Consider the following 16,052-nt stretch of genomic DNA (forward strand, 5'->3'; position numbering starts at 1 on the left):
AGAGACAGAGAGACAGACTGCCTGACCCTGGTTGGGCAGCGTGTTTACCTGAGCAGCAGCATGTTAGTGAATGACAGGACCCCCCGCTCAGACAGCAAACAGCACATTAGCCGCTGGGCCTGATTACCAATGTGGGGCCTGCTCCAGCTGCTAAGCCTGATGTAAACAGATGAAGACCTATTCCAGGGTAAATGTGGATTCACCTCCACGTTCCCCTGCGTGTGGCTCGTCCCGCTGTGAATAAACCAATACACACTTAAGACCCCGCTCGACCCTCATCGTCAATGACTGTGTGTTAAAAGTGTTACAAGTCATTAGGCAAATGATTTGATCTGCTCCGACTTCCTACCAAGTGCAAATAGAGGAGAGGAAGGAGAGGAAGAGGAGCCGGAGCAGCTGTATGTGACTGCATGTGAATGTGAGCGTGAATGTGAATGGAGCCGGCATGCAGAGAGGGGAAACCGACAAGCTGCTCATGTGAAACAAAATACTTTATTCTCCTAACATAAACTCCATAAACCTTATTATGTACATGTCAGAGTGAATCAACACAAACTCATACAAAGTCAAATACAAAAAGATATCAAAAGTCCTTATTTACAAAGTGCTTGGTTCAGAAGGGGGAGTGTGTCTTCAGCTTTGTGTCTCTCAAACTCCCAGCATGTCCATTTAAATATATCAAGTACTAGAGGTGATGGTGTTTAACCCATTAAATAGTTTCCAGCCTAAAAGAAAATCCCTAGAAGATTCCCACAGGAACGTAGAGAGAGTTTGTGTCACTGCATCACAACAAATCCTTCTATATTAACTATATTAGAAGATGATAGCTCTTCTTCTTCTCCGTGTCATACTATGGAGACGTTGTCCATCGTGCACGCACACCTTTCTACAATCATATTGGGGAACTCGGCCACTTCGATCTCCGTGTAGTCTCCCTTCTTCACCAGGTACATGATGGGCAGGGGGGCGCTCTCCGACACCGTGCACCTCCTCTCCCCGTAGCCGTAGTTGCGTCTGGGTTGCTTGCAGCCCCCGGTGCACCTGAAGGCCTGGTACCCCGCCGGCTCGATGATCCAGTACTGCGTCCAGGTGAGGGCGCGGAAGTTGATGAAGTACTTTTCCCTGCAGCAGGTGTCTTTGTTCTGGTTGAGATCGCAATCGCCACGAGAGCTGCGGAAGGAAAAGGAAGATTGGTTTAGTGTCTTGAGACGGGGATCAAGGGGACAGAGAACTCCTATGTACGGCCCTGCTCACTACACTGGAATAAAGAGCACGGATCCAATGTTGTTGATGTTTTAAACTATATATAAATGCTCAAACATCTCCCCCTAATATAAAAATACACTTTAATTCAAAGTATTAGGAGTATTTCTGGACATAAATTGTATTTTTATACAGTAATGACCTCCTAACCGCCATGACAGAAGCGATCTGAGCCTGTTAGGTCACAGAGGGTTTCCCTTTCAGTCACCCGGGTCGAGTTACACTTTCCCCACACACACACACACACACACACACACACACACAGCCCGGTTCCACACTACAACACTAATAACTAATGCAAATTGTGGAGGAGCAACAAAAAAAGCTCCTGGTCTGCTCGTCACTCTGATCCAGGCTGCTGTATATCAAAGCTTACCCGTATTCTTCGAGGCTGAGTGTGTACAGGATGAGCTCCGGCTTCCCCAAGGTGTTGTCCGTCTGCTCCTGGGTGGTAAAGCGGACACTCTTGGCCATCTCAGCCGCGTAGCTGCCAGGTCTCTCGCCCTCGATCCACACCTCCAGGTGCATAGGTGTCTTCTGCTGGGTTTTGGACCAATAGTGCACCGCCTGGGTGACATCAAAGCTCTTCCAGCCGGTTTCATGAATGGGGACCAACCTGTAAGAGCGATCAATTAATTAGAACGAGAACGATTGACTTGCAGGTGAGGTGACGTTTCCCCTAATCTGCTTTCTGAAAGGCGTCGTCTCATTTAGCAAATGGGCGGAAGGAAAGCTTTTGATTAAGGATGATGACCCCGCTGATGAGTCACAACCGCGCCAGGATAACGTCTGAGGTTCTTACCGTGAGTCCACCAGTGACGTCCGGTTGGATCCGTTCGGCAGCACCTCCACCCAGTAGATGCTGACCCGGGCGTTGTTGACGGGCCGGTGGCTCTTCCTCTCCAGCGCGAAGCGTTTGTGGAAGGAGGCCCTCTGGTAGAGCTTCAGCTCCGCCATGGTCACCTCACTGTTATCCGGGATCCTCGCCTCCATTTCGAACACCATCCGCTGCCGAGTGGTGTCAGAGTACAGATACTCCCCGGAGATATCTAAGACGCAGAAATATCACAAGCAATTAGACGATTTGTCCTCTTAAGTTGCTGAAAACTCGTGTGCGTAAAAGTGTCTTTACGCACCGAGCGTCACTCTTACGCACGGATGTAACTGCGCGTGCTTACAGGCAACACTGTCAATCATACTTTCGTGCATATTCCAACATTGAACTCAATCTTTTAAATAGTGTCAAAGGCTTTTACCTGCGTTGCCGGGGATCCCCCTCAGTATCCCCGCCAGGCTCGGCAGGGATCTGCGTTTCCGGCTGTGGTGCAGCTTCAGCATGGACATGTATTTGTTTTTAATGTGCGCCGGAATAACCAGGTTCTCCAAATCCCTCTTGTGGATCTTCGGTACTTCATCCAAGCCCAGTTTCTGCAGCAGCGCGTCTTTCATATCCTCATGCGTAAAAGCCTCGGCGAGGGCAGAGAGAGCGACGCACAGGACACAAGCGCGGAGGAAATCCATGAGGAGTAGATGAGAGGAACGAGAGGAACAGGACAGACACACAGCACAGCACGAGTCACCCACAGAGAATCAGCGTCTCTGTGACACTCGTCTGCCTCTTATATGCTGTGTCCCGCCCAGTCGTTCGCACTTTGTCGATGGGGGCAGGGACGCTTATCAGAACAAAGGTGCGAGCACACAGCCGCGTCCAGGACAGGATATCTAAGCGCGCACATACTTCAAACAGCAACAATTAGACTCGAGTGCCATCAGCATTGTGTGGCTCTAATTCCCCCCTCAAAGCGCGCTGCTGTGCTGTAGGTGGCCCGGGCTGCAGTTTGGTGTCACAATAATAAGGACATCTGAACATTTGGAACATTACGTTTCTCTTCACTTGTTCAGATCTGTTTTTATTCTACTTTATTTCTATGCTTCACACATATTTAACTACATTTATGAAGTGAAACACTGAACACATTCTGGTGCATGATGCAGATTCAGAAGGCAACTTTCACCCAGAGGCCAGGGACAGATGATATTATAGATATAGGGCCTCATAATAAGGTCTTCAAATGTTCCAATTGTCCTAAAACATCAGCCCTTAGTAGATATGATTGTTTTGCATATCAGAAACTCCAGCCATGTGAGTCGTAGTGAGCGTGTGTGTGATGTGTGTGATGTGAGTTTGGAGCAGGCGCAGCTGTTACCCCACATAGATCAGGTTTAGTTTCATTAAAAAGCTTTATTCTGGTTGCTTTTACACCACAGATGCCGTCCAGACAGCCATCTCTTGACCCTGTGAACCTGAAGTGCCCTCTCTTCAGTAGCACTCTTGTCTACACACACCACACACTCCAGCGTGTACATTCCACCGGACGATGTCAGATCAGGGCAGTCTGGCAACAGTCTGTCACACAGTGGGCTTATTTCTGTCTGCTGGGAGGTCCAGCCAAGGTTCAGACCGTGATTAGAGGGCCCAGGCCGCTCCAAACGGACCCACGGGTCGGTTCATGTCGGGGCCACGAGGGAAGGAAGAGGGGACGCAGTGAAAGGAGAGAGGGAGGGCGGGCGACTACAGGATTAGATGTTTATTCCGAGCTCTGTCGCTCGTTCGCGGTCTTCTCCGGCAGATTAAAATTATTAGTCAAACAGACAGTTAATCCAGGGGCCGGGGGGGCGGCGTGGATGTGGATTGGGGCAGGCTCTTCACAGGTTGGTGATTATCTGATTCCATTGCGAGGATTTGCCTTGCCTTTTTTGTCACACAAACATTAGAAGAGGGTCTCTCTCACTGGCTGCCCACAAGGCCCTGGCCCGGGGTTGTGTATTGGGCTGTGTTTGCTCAGAGATGTCAGACAGACTGAAGGAGCACACAGGAAGAGCAAATGACAGATGACTGCCAGACCCACACACTCCAGATACGGCCTACAGCTTTCCAACCAGCACAGTTATTAATTAGACCTGAGGCTAAAACAGGACACAGGCAAGTACAGGACGCAGTGGAACTAATTAGAGATACATATTGATTACCAGCTGTTTAATAAAGGTCAGTCATTTTGATGTATGGAACAAAGCTGTTTCATACCACATACCATCATTTTCATAATAATTCCACTGAAAATAGATAGAGATAATAAGTTACTTTCCATTTATTTACATTGATTCTCAACAAATCTCCCTAAAAATATGGAAGAATGTGAGTTACCGTGTCGTGTTCTACGATACAGAAATGTAAAGCTACAGTCTGAACATCCAGTTCTGTTACATGAACACGAGGTTGAGCCCTTTATTCTGCGTTCTGCACCGATCTCGGCCCATTTAAAGTTAGAAAACTGCTCAATCAGAGAGTCTGATGTGAGATGTGAGTATCATCCATGTAGACATGTAAATTCAGACTAAATCCATTGTCCAGTCCAGTCAAAGGCCAGTCTAAGTGCCCACTCTTCAGATCCCAAAATACACATGGCACGCTCTCCCTCACATTACAACCCCTAATTCGGGAAATTAAGATGTCCTTTGTGTGATATTTCTCAGTCTTTCTTCCTTCCCATGCCAATCAAGACAGGTTTCCCAGTTCAAAGCTGCATCTGATGCTCCGAGGTGCCGTTTCTTTTCAATCAAAGGCCAACAAGCTCCTTACAATCAACAACACAGGTGTTAATTAACATCCACGCATTTGCATTCAAAAGAAGTCCAATTTATAGGCCATTCCCTTCCATTTGTGAAACATGAAATCCCCTTGCTCACTAGAAACTTGCCTGTTTGTGGAAGGCCGGCTTGAAGCGCTGGTATTAACCTGCTGTAAAGACGCCGTGGAATATTACCAGAGGCTTGTAAAGGAGGGAAAATGAGTCGGTTGCAGTTTGGCGATTTGCACATTTACATGACATTCTCCATGGGAACCAGGCGGAGCTGCTGGAAAAGTCAATATTGAACTTGTGTTGGTGGTCAGAGAAGATTCCTCATTATTCACCCGGCTGTATTGTCGCTGACTTCCTGATTACACTATAGGCCGGCTTTATCTTAACATCAAATATTTGGGGAAATGTAACACTCTAGTTTGCACCTTAATAGCCCCTATAGGCCCAGCTGCAAGACGTCAATACCTGCTCAGAGCCGAGCACGAAGCTACGGCTGCCAATTATCATCCGTCAGTCTGTCATTGGAGGTGGAAGTGCTAGACATGTGCAGGGACAATACAATTATTGCTCAATGGCTTCTGCCTGAAGAGGAGCTACAGGACGGTCTGATTGCATTTCACACAGTTAATGACCAGTCAATCAGCACATGAGACAGAGGGATTAATCCCAATGTAGACTTAACTAAATGGGATCAGACATGATTAAATAGGACTAACATTATTTTTTTCCATTAAGTTTTTAATTAATTATCAAAGGGAAGTCTTTACATTTAAATGAGCTGAAAGGAAGACGACAAAAGCCCCGGGTTGGGAACTCATAACCCCGGATTCTATAGGGTTTAATGTAAAACTAACTTAATCTAAGTTTTGAGGCTTGTTAATCATTGTTACGAAGGAATCTGAGTGCATCTGCAACCTCAAATAAAAGAGAGAAAACACAAAAACTGCTGTAAGAGTTTAACAGCAGTAGGGAGGCCATGTGTCCACTAGAGGGAGCACTCGTGACACAAACAGCGGATGATGCGTCTCGATGAATACAAAGCCTTGCCTGTCCCATCACTCTGCTGCTCTCTGCTACAATGGCTACACTTTACTGTCTCCCAAAGCATGAAGGCATGACGTCACGAGTGCTTAGGAGTTTATCCACTGTCATTAAATTGTCAAGTATTGTTTTGAGTTGTCACATCCTGGTTTTTATTCGTCGTGCACCAGGAAATGTCCTCATATCCCTCATAAAGTCACTGTGGCTGCTGTCAGAGCGCTGCTGGATCTGGTTCTATTGTTCTTTGTTGTGTGGAGCAGCTCCAGGATGTGCGCCTGTTACATCACCATTCCAGTCTCATCCCCGCGTCGTTCTGCTCCAGGGGATGACTTGTTGAAATATTCACAGATCAAAATTAAGCTGTGCTATGTCATCCAATTACCATATGGGATTTCTATTTTGGGATGGATTTCCCCTTGGTGCCATATGTAGAAAGTAGAGAGAGAGAGAGAGAGAGAGAGAGAGAGAGAGAGAGAGAGAGAGAGAGAGAGAGAGAGAGAGAGAATATATGTTCTTGACTTTAATGTTGTTATGTGATATTATATATATATTATTCATGACTTTATTCTCTGTTGCCCACCATTTTTCAAACCACAACAATAATGTGTGAGCAGCTTTAGAGCAGAATGTATGAGCTGCTGCTGTTTGTGATAAACAGCTGTGCCGTTGCAGTGTGCTTTATATTAAACAGGGTCGCCATCAGAATCACTTTATTGGACACATCTTGCATGTTAAGTTGTTCTTTGTGTGTGTGTGTGTGTGTGTGTGTGTGTGTGTGTGTGCTCATTGCAACACAGAGCTCCTTTGTGCCTCTTCTCTTCTCCCAGCAGGAGGATTGTCGCAAGAATCTATTGGAAAATAAATATTGAAAAATTTTAGTTTTCATATTGAACCCTGTGTGAGGTCGTATGGAGACACACAGACACACACACACACACACACACACACACACAGACACACGCACGCGCGCACACACACAGACACAGACACAGACACAGACAGACAGACAGACAGACAGACAGACAGACCTAGATTTAAAACTAGGAAACTAATTAGTGCTGAAATTAATCAGTCAATTGACAGAAAGTTCATCTACAACATTTCTAATAATCTATGCATCATTTGAGTCATTAAGCAAGTAAAAATGACTAACATCTATAGTTAAAGATGTCATTTATCTAAACTGTAGGGGTTTCTTAAGGGTCTTGTTTTCATTGTTTACAGACTTTATTATTAGTTGAAACAAGATGAATCAGTAATCAAAGTTGTAAGGAGCGCCTTAACCACCAAAGTCATTGTTTTGAAAGTCACAAGTTAGTTTAAAGTCATAGAACTTCAGTCAAATCCCAGGTGGCATCAATGTTTATTTCTGCCATAAGGGAAAGAAAACCATCGACCCCTCCTCAGTACTTCTTGACTATGCCGCTCCTGTAGAAATGAAACAAAGAGGAACATAAAGCAGCCCAGACCCTGAAGCAGCAGACGACTTCAGGGTCATCAGTAAAATCCGCTGCAGGCCTGTTTGGCTTAGGCCCCTCTTTAGTTTGCTTTCAGTTTCAAACCTGTTCAGTCAGACATGTTTGCTGTATGCTGAGCACAAACAAGCTCATCATCCAGGTCACACATGATGTTGTGACTGTGCATTAAGGCTGACTTGGAAAGAAAAGCCTTTTATAATGACATCTGGACCAACAGACATGCAGCCCCTGTCTGTATTTGTATTGATATATTCTGTAAGGTACATATATAATTACATTATATACATTTAAAATATCATCAGATCCTTCCCACTGTGGTACCAGACTGTAGAAATAAACTTGACGTCACTTACAACCACAATGCAATAAGTACAAAGTGTCTGCAGGTTTTTGAGGTCAAATCAAAACAAAGTAAAGGAATAAACGATGAATATGAATGAAATGAAGAATTAACACAATACAAGCTTCACAATCAGGACTATTATTCTCCAAAGTGTCCCATCTCATCACAGTCTTTACTGACGAACACCTCTGTAAGTCAATCTACATAAACTGTGTGTTTAGCAGCGTCTTAAAGGGACAGCGGCCTCTTTTTTAGTGTAAAGAAAACGCGTCCTCTCCTCTCCGCGTCACGCCGCCATCACTCTGTCAGACAGCCCGCAGTTTCCATTCACAATATTGACAGTCCCGTCCTGTGTCGCCCCGCCGCCCTCCGCACAGCAGATGCTGTGACGGGCGCCATGATGATGAGCTGGGATTTTGCCTGCAGCGGCTCCCAGAGATCGTACAACATGCAGAGATTGGTCGCTGTTTGCAAATACAAACAACGAGTTCGAGTCCTTGCGCAGCAAAAATGGCGGAGTCGACTGCCGTACGCATGCGTGGAAGTTGAAAACTATCGAATTCATTCCTTAAAAACTACTTAATAACGCTGTCTCATAGTTCCACCATTGCCCGGAGGACCGACAATACTAATGAATTTATTATGTTGTATTATTAGATATATTATTGTTTTACAACATAGTCCAAATGTTACGAGAGTCTGACAAGTCTGAATATTACGAACGTTAAAAATCGTTATGTCATCATATGGTTTCTGTTACAATCAAAAAAGAATAATGAAGGGGGGTTGAATCCCAGGACAGGACAATTTAGACATTTAAAACACAAACGCAGAGGTTAAAAATAGTTTTTTAAAAAGCTCATATATCCATAATTCACACCGACCATTATGACTCTTATTATCGTAATATTCTGTATTTATTGTCAACATCTCTCTTGCTAATTAATATATTTAACTGTGGGCTCAAACACTCCCAAAGCGAGCGTCCATTTGTGGCTCATTCATATTTTACGGCTCAGCTTTCCCTTCCCACAATCCAACGCGGCGTTACGGCTGCGGTTGTCATTTGGACCCATCTCCTCTTTTTGGAGGATGTCTGGTGGCGAGCTGCTGCTAGCTTTGACTGTGCAAAGACGGCGAGAGGCGAGCGACCGGCGGGGGAGGCGGCACGGCAGAGGAGAGAGGAGAGGAGAGGAGAGGCGAGGGGGGAACTCAGGCTGCGTCCCGTATTTGGAACAGACTCCAGCTTTCCTCCTGACGGGAAAACCAGCTCCTCCAGCAAAGCGCCACAAAGGACCGGATTTTTCTCTCCCGGCTTACGTCAACTTGCGGGCAGTTGGACGTTTAATCGACGCGTCGTTTTATACTGCCAGGAAACTAAACACACCGTCGGTTTGTGCACGAAGAATGGGATTTAAAGGACATATCTGAGTTGGCTGAGTGAAAACAAGGAGATATCTTCCTGCTGCTGGATGTAACAGAAACTGCCTCGTTCGCAACATTTCAGCGTAGCCCTGGAAGCACTGTGCGCCATAGAAACCAAGTGTTTTTGGTGCGGGAAAAGGGGGAATGACGGCAGGTAGGAACGCAGGGAAGTGGCGTTAATTTAGCTTAGCTCCCCCCCGGGCTAGCGAGGAAGCTAAGCTAAGCTAGCCGCCTGCTAACTAAGCCTGTGTGGAGCAGAGGAGGGGCGCGCGGCTTTGTAGCATTGCAGATCTGCCTACAGGAATGGAGGAGCCGCTGGACTGAGTCGGCAGGACTTTTGACGTTTATTTCCACCCTCCACCTCCTTCTATCTCCCCGCCGCATTATCCTAGAAAGCTGCCCGGCTAACGCGAGAGGAATTCACCCCCAAAAACCAGCCGGTCCGGGGCGGCCAGGCTGTGTGACTGTGACTCTCCCCCCCCCCGTCTCTTATGTGTCCTGTGGGGATAAATATCAGAAAATGGAGACACACCGCACGGCTCACACACCTCCCACATACTGGACCTTGAGAGGGAGGTCATGATAGATGAATTGATGCGTTTTTAACCCGGAATTAGCCCCGGCTTGTCCTTAACTTTTTATTTTATTTCTGGGAGACAGTCAAGGTTAGAGAACTTCTACACAGGCCCCCCCTTCCTCCACCGTCGACGCGTCGGTCGGTTCGAGACCCGGTTTCTCCTCCACATCCTCCCATCATTCCTTCAGAAGCTTACACGTCGGAATAACCATGTCGGGAGAGGTGCGTTTGAAGAAGCTGGAGAAGCTGCTGCTGGACGGGCCGGTCCAGTCTAACGGCCAGTGCTTGAGTGTGGAGACCCTGCTGGACATCCTGGTGTGTCTCTACGATGAGTGCAACAACTCCCCCCTCAGAAGGGAGAAGAACATCCTGGAGTTTTTGGACTGGGGTAAGTCAACAGTGTCTCATGTTGTTTCCTCCTGTTTGCCCTTTGTGTTCACCCTCCCTGTCTTTTGGTAAGATGATAGTCTAATAATGCTGCTGGTGCATTGGCCCTCCCTTCCCCATCACATTCCTTTTATAGTAGTAGTGGGGCTCAGTTGGCCTGCTCTCTTCCCAGGCCAACCCTCCCTAAAATCTCCAAGCCAGGCTACTCTTCTCTCTCTATGATTGCAGGTTTTATAAGTTTTAGAGAGACGCACCACTTGGCACAAAGCTAGAATGCATTCAACAGAAGACGTGGCTTATTACCAAAAACAGATATGTTTAGGAAAGGGCATCCTGAGTTGACGAGGAGAGGGATCAACCAAGTATACAGAGGGACATTAACCGTGGCGATGAAGATCTTACGCAGGCCTGCTGAGATGTCTTGATACGGATCCAGGAAAGATCTCATAAAGATGTCCTGTCTCCCAGACCGCTGTCTAATCCTCTGAACATGCACTCATATGTACAGATCCTGTTTCTGCTATTTCATCCAACCGCTGCATATGAGTTTAATCTCCACGTTTACCTCACATGCCTCGTCATCACATGGTTTCTGTTGCACTATAAAAAAGAGTAATGAAGGGGTTTTGTCATGGCGTAGATGTCACAGTGGTGCAGCCCAAAGGTTTGACTCAGAGTTTAAATCTGTTTACAATAAGTGGAGAAATGTGGTTTCAAAAGTTTGTACTTTTGTAACTTTCCTAATCCCTAGTTACAAAAAACACACAGCAGGCATGAGGACCACACACAAACAACTCAATCATAGTGAAGGCCTGTGTGTGTGTGTGTGACATCGGGGGTTTGGTTTGTGCATGAATGAGGAATGTGAACAACTCACCTTTTTCTATCTGGCGCAGAGGCCCAGCTCGCTGCCGGAGCATGCCTGCCTGGCCTGCTTGTCTTTTAAAGCCCTGACAGACGGGCTGCAGTAGTTTGAGGCAGTGCAGGAACAAACTAGGAAGCTCTCACATATGCATACCTCTGCCAAAGCTGCACAGCCGTTTAGATGGATCATTTTTAATCATATATAATTTAATGTCAAATCTGCGATTGGCTCCCGATCTGAATGAAGATCTGCACTGTTATAGACCATCATAATGATTGGCTGGTCGCTGCCATCGTGCCTCCATCCTGCCCGGGGACATCAAGGCTTTTGTACAAGGACGGTGGTTTGTGCTCAATTATGACAACAGAGTTTGGCTGTTGTTGCTCCATGTTGCTGTAACACCACCTATAGGCCACATTTCATCAGTCTTGGCAGGATTTCACGGCATTCGCTTGTGCTGCGTTTCATCTTAATCACATTGTAATTGCACAATGAATTCAAGAGTTGTAGCAGCAAGTCAAATAGGCCCGGTCTCAAGAATGTAACAACTAGTTATCAGAAAACATTATGCAACATCACACAGCTTCAAGAACCGACTGAGTAGCTTTCCCAGGCTTGTGTTATGTTTAAGCTCATATCTACTGGTTGGTTAGCTATCAAGATTGGATGAAATCTGGCCTTTACTCTGCTGCTTCTGTCAGTGCTGAGTCAGACAGGAGCGGAGGTTAGAATGGTAGTGAACTGTGGCTCTTGCAGTTCAGTCAGTCTGTGTCATTAGCAGCCATCTGGACGGCCTAGTTTGGTCTAAAAATGCTCTGCTAAAATCCTGGAAGTGGCTAGAACGGAGTCATTTTTGTCCCACTGCGGGGACGAGGAGGTACTTTCCTGTCTGACCAACAGCAATGGCCACCTGTGTTTGCTCATTACACACACGTTGTTTCCTCTGGTGCCCACCAGTTGCCCGTCCCTGGCTTTTTGAGTTTTCTGTAGGAAACCTACCCGCCTAGCCTGCGTCTCAACAATACCGCTGTGCTCTGGCCTTTAAGGAGAGCTACCCTGGGCCCGGTTGCCAAGTGGTGACTTCATTCTGACATTTCCCTCTGTTGACACAAGAAACTTGCTGACTGAACTTGGCCAGACACAAACCTGGATATATAGTTGTGACTAGGATGTTATAGATGTGTACAGTCATATCCTCTTGGTGCACATTTTGTTTGAGAACCCCCATGGTGCCTTTAAATTTCTGTTTCTACCCTGAAAATCATGATGCTCCCACAAAAACAAGTGTCAGAAGAAGCAATAAGTCATATAAGTAGAGGACCACAAAGCACCTTGTGTTAGGAGCAGACGGGGCTGATCCGAGCCTGATTGATCAGTGATCCATACAGCGATGCAACGTCCCAGCCAAGCGCTCCGCTAGACTCTTGTACATCACTCAGCCGCAGCAGGAGATAACACTGAAGACTCCACGGCTCTAAGCCTCTATTAGGTGACTGGCTGTGGTGTGGCTCCAGAATTGTCATAGCGCATTTCCAACAAACCAGTAAACCACGCCTTGTTTGTGGTCTAGCCATTGACACAAATACGGCGTAATTGAGGTCAAGTCTTCTCTTGTCTTGTCTCAAGTTTTTGGCAAGTCAACACTTCCATGTTTTTACATTTCTCTTGGTGAGATACTTTACAGTTCTTGGCAGAGCAGCCAGATAGAGGGTCTCATGTAGGACCTCTGCTGCCCGATGTGGACAAGCTGCCTGTGTCAGTCCGCCAGAGACTAGACACACACACACACACAGCTTCATGATGAAGCGTGACAAGCGCGACGTTCCCATTTTACCTGAGGACGAACCGTATATGAGCCACAGAAGAAGACAAACATTTGTATTGGGTTTGCTATTCTTCTGGTATGGTGACCTCATTTCTGCTGAAATGGAGACCCCTGTGTGACCTGCAGCCACAGGGGGAACGAACAGGACGCTCGTCACGTATACCTCAGCACCTAACCGTATGGACTGTGTGTTTATTCTTCAAGCCTCTTCTTTCACTCTTCAGCGACCCGTTCTCACGCGACACAAAGGCCGAGATAACAACATAACGACAACTCTGAAGGAGAATGATTGAACTAGAATGAATTACTAGTTGTGAAACTGGATTGAAATGGTTTTGCCTGCACAACAATCCACATTAAATTGACTTAAAGGAGAAATCAGCAGAGTCGTTCTTCTATAATATGAACGCCTCATTTTTCATAGAACCTGAAACTTTGTCATTGATCCCAGGCTCCGTTTCTGGTAGCAGAGAGTGTGTGATGTCGTTAGCATCGACTTTCTTCGTCACTTATTTTGCGGACAAGGACGTTTCTGAGGACTGGACTCGTAGGTTTCCTGTTGACTCGCCTTTCTCCCATTGTTTTTTTTCTTCTCCTTCCTTTCCTCCCGATCCGCTTCCCTGTTTTCGGGAAGTGACTTGGTGAAATGCAAACGTGCGTCCACGCCAGCCCACAGTGGGCAAACATGGGAGAGGCGGCCCCACATTTTCTGGATTTATGCTGAATGTTGGCCCGCAGTGTCCAGCTGTTCTGCTGCAGCTGATGTGTGCTCCACCCTGCAAGGCTTTCATTGGCAGCATGCCTTACACACCACACACACACACACACACACACACACACACACACACACACACACACACACACACACACACACACACACACACACACACACACACACACACACACACACACATTCAAGACAGCAAGTAAGCATGCACTTCACCCTTAACTCTCAAAAAAACAAAAACACCCACACAGAGACTTTGTGTACTTGCAAACAAGTGAAACTAGTCACTCTTACACACTCTCACACACTCTCCTCACATACGTGTATAATTGGGGGTTTTTGGCCAAAGCATGCTGTCGTCTAGAGAGTGAAGTCATAAGCATAAGAGCGTCCACTGTGCCCGTCAGCCGCTGTTTGTCGCCGGGCGGAGCCTCTCATGGCTCCAAACTCCGCTCGGAGGCCCAATCCACCCCACCAAGAACAAACACGCCTGTACACAAGGCTGTCGCCCGCACCTCCGGCTTCACACACTTCACGCACGCGATCCCCGCAGCCATAATAAACACGAGTCAGGGTCCTGTAAAGCTGTGTGTGGCCAGACGTGCATGATGCCTTTGGTGAATTATTGTGCTTGCTGGTTGTAGCATGTCCTTAGCGTGTTAGGGTCATGAGCCAGAGACTAGGATCATGTGGATATGAACTCCTCCTGATACAGAGCTGACTTTATAATGTTTAGCTTTGGTTCAATATCCAGGGTTTCATTTAGAATTGGATGCTGCTGAACGATCACTAATCTAGATCGCTAATTGCGTACAATTCAGTATGAGTCTCCGTCTTAAATGTCCTGTGTTGGCCGGGATCTCTCAGGACATCCTTGTTACCAATCTGGTTATCCAGTCATTTCCTGTCTGGCTGCCCAGCGGTGCAGTCCAGGGTTGAGTACAGGAAGGAACGCTTAGGCCTGGCTGAGCTACTCCAGACCCAACGGGTGCATGATGTCATACCAGGAAGTGGGGCAGATGTATCGCATTGTGTCATTTGCATCGGAGGCTCTTCTCTTGTACAACACACACACACACACACACTCGCCGCCTTAAGGAAAGAGCAAGATCACTGACCGGCTTGTACGTTTCTGCCACCAGTTTACATGTAGTATAGCTTTTTGTCACACACACGCACACACGCACACACACACACACACACACACACACACACACACACACACACACACACACACACACACACACACGTTTGTCCATTGTCCTAATTGAGTTCCACAAGCATACATGCAGAACAGAAGGGTTCATGTAGCTTCTGTCAGACAGCTGATTGTCCCAGAGGGAGCAAACCAAACAGCCTCTTACATCTGATTACACTCTTCTTTCATTTACTTTGACTCCAAACCATTGAGCCCAAAATAATGTCAGCAGAGGAAGAATGTGGTTCTGAACGCCATCAGACTGATCTGAAGTGATGGTGCACAAGTTGTGTTAACAAGCTCAGCGTCTGGATATTTCATCCAGTGTTGCCTTTAAAACACTTAGTCAGTCGGTCCGGGGGAGTCTGGAGGTTTTATAGGCAGGGAATCGCAACGCCGCTAATTGTGATGCGTCATCAGAAAGTGGCGGACGGCTGGGCTCTTTGCTCTGCCGTCCCAGAGGACACACACTGCAGCCCGGGTCATTAGCCAGCCACTCAGGACCCTTTGACATCTGACTGCAAATGGCCTCCCCCTCTCCCCCCCTCTTTCATCGTCTCTCCCCTTCATCTCCCCAGCACAGCCCCTCCACCCCCTCCTCTTCTGGTTCCCCTCCTCCCCCGTGTTCTCCAGCGGTTCTTGTGAGCCCAGCCTGGTTGACCCCCTTCGCCCGGCGCTTACAGACGTAAACGTATCCCACCGCTCGGTTGCTTTTGGATCGTTGTGCTCATAACCTCCACTTGGCCGCTCCTCTGGAATTATGAGTGACATCAGGCGTCTGTAATAGAATACAACATCAGTCTGGTGTGTGTGTGTGTGTGTGTGTGTGTGTGTGTGTGTGTGTGTGTGTGTGTGTGTGTGTGTGTGTGTGTGTGTGGTATATATATTGAATCACCACCGTTGTTCTTCTGTGCCTGTAATGAACCTTCAGCCCAGAGGAACAATTAGTAAGTCTTCCTTTACCTCCCGCTTAAAGCTGCAGCCCCTTTAAGCTCAATGAGGACAAACATGGGGGAGTATGGAGTGCATGGGAGTGTGTGTGTGTGTGTGTCAGTGAGGGGGGGAGTGTATCCAATATGCTGTTGGACGTTGAACAGAAGCGACTCAACAACAACAGAACAACAACAGAGGAGCGTCGACATTCCTGCCCGACGCGGTTATGATCAGATTTTAAAAGAGAGACAAAAGCGTGTGACATGAAATACAGCTCAGGTCCGGCCCGGCGTTCTGCTGGAGCATAAATCTGTCCCAGTGTTTGCCCTCCCTCCCCTCCGACCTCAGG

General features: G+C 47.1%; 2 protein-coding genes across 10 annotated transcripts in view; one reads left to right on the forward strand and one right to left on the reverse strand.

Moving 5' to 3' along the window:
- Positions 1–845: 845 nt before the first annotated feature.
- On the reverse strand, positions 846–2,784 carry lft1 (lefty1). Its single transcript, XM_076138671.1, has 4 exons — positions 2,520–2,784; positions 2,066–2,312; positions 1,640–1,879; positions 846–1,170 (listed from the first exon to the last, which is right to left on the reverse strand). The coding sequence occupies exons 1-4, from the start codon at positions 2,782–2,784 to the stop codon at positions 846–848; spliced, it is 1,077 nt and encodes a 358-aa protein (XP_075994786.1).
- Positions 2,785–8,899: 6,115 nt separating this feature from the next.
- Positions 8,900–16,052, forward strand: part of cdc42bpab (CDC42 binding protein kinase alpha (DMPK-like) b) — a 54,922-nt gene continuing 47,769 nt past the window's right edge. For all 9 annotated transcript variants that reach the window (XM_076138633.1, XM_076138640.1, XM_076138638.1 and 6 more), the window contains exon 1: positions 8,900–10,156. In XM_076138633.1, the coding sequence (XP_075994748.1) occupies positions 9,979–10,156 (178 nt within the window). In that variant the 5' untranslated portion in view covers positions 8,900–9,978. The remainder of the gene's footprint in view (positions 10,157–16,052) is intronic.

The sequence above is a fragment of the Genypterus blacodes genome, unplaced genomic scaffold (genome assembly GCF_046128005.1).
Source record: "Genypterus blacodes isolate CSIRO-AG114 ecotype Tasmania unplaced genomic scaffold, CSIRO-AGI_Gbla_v1 ptg000392l_1, whole genome shotgun sequence".
Lineage (NCBI taxonomy): Eukaryota > Metazoa > Chordata > Actinopteri > Ophidiiformes > Ophidiidae > Genypterus > Genypterus blacodes.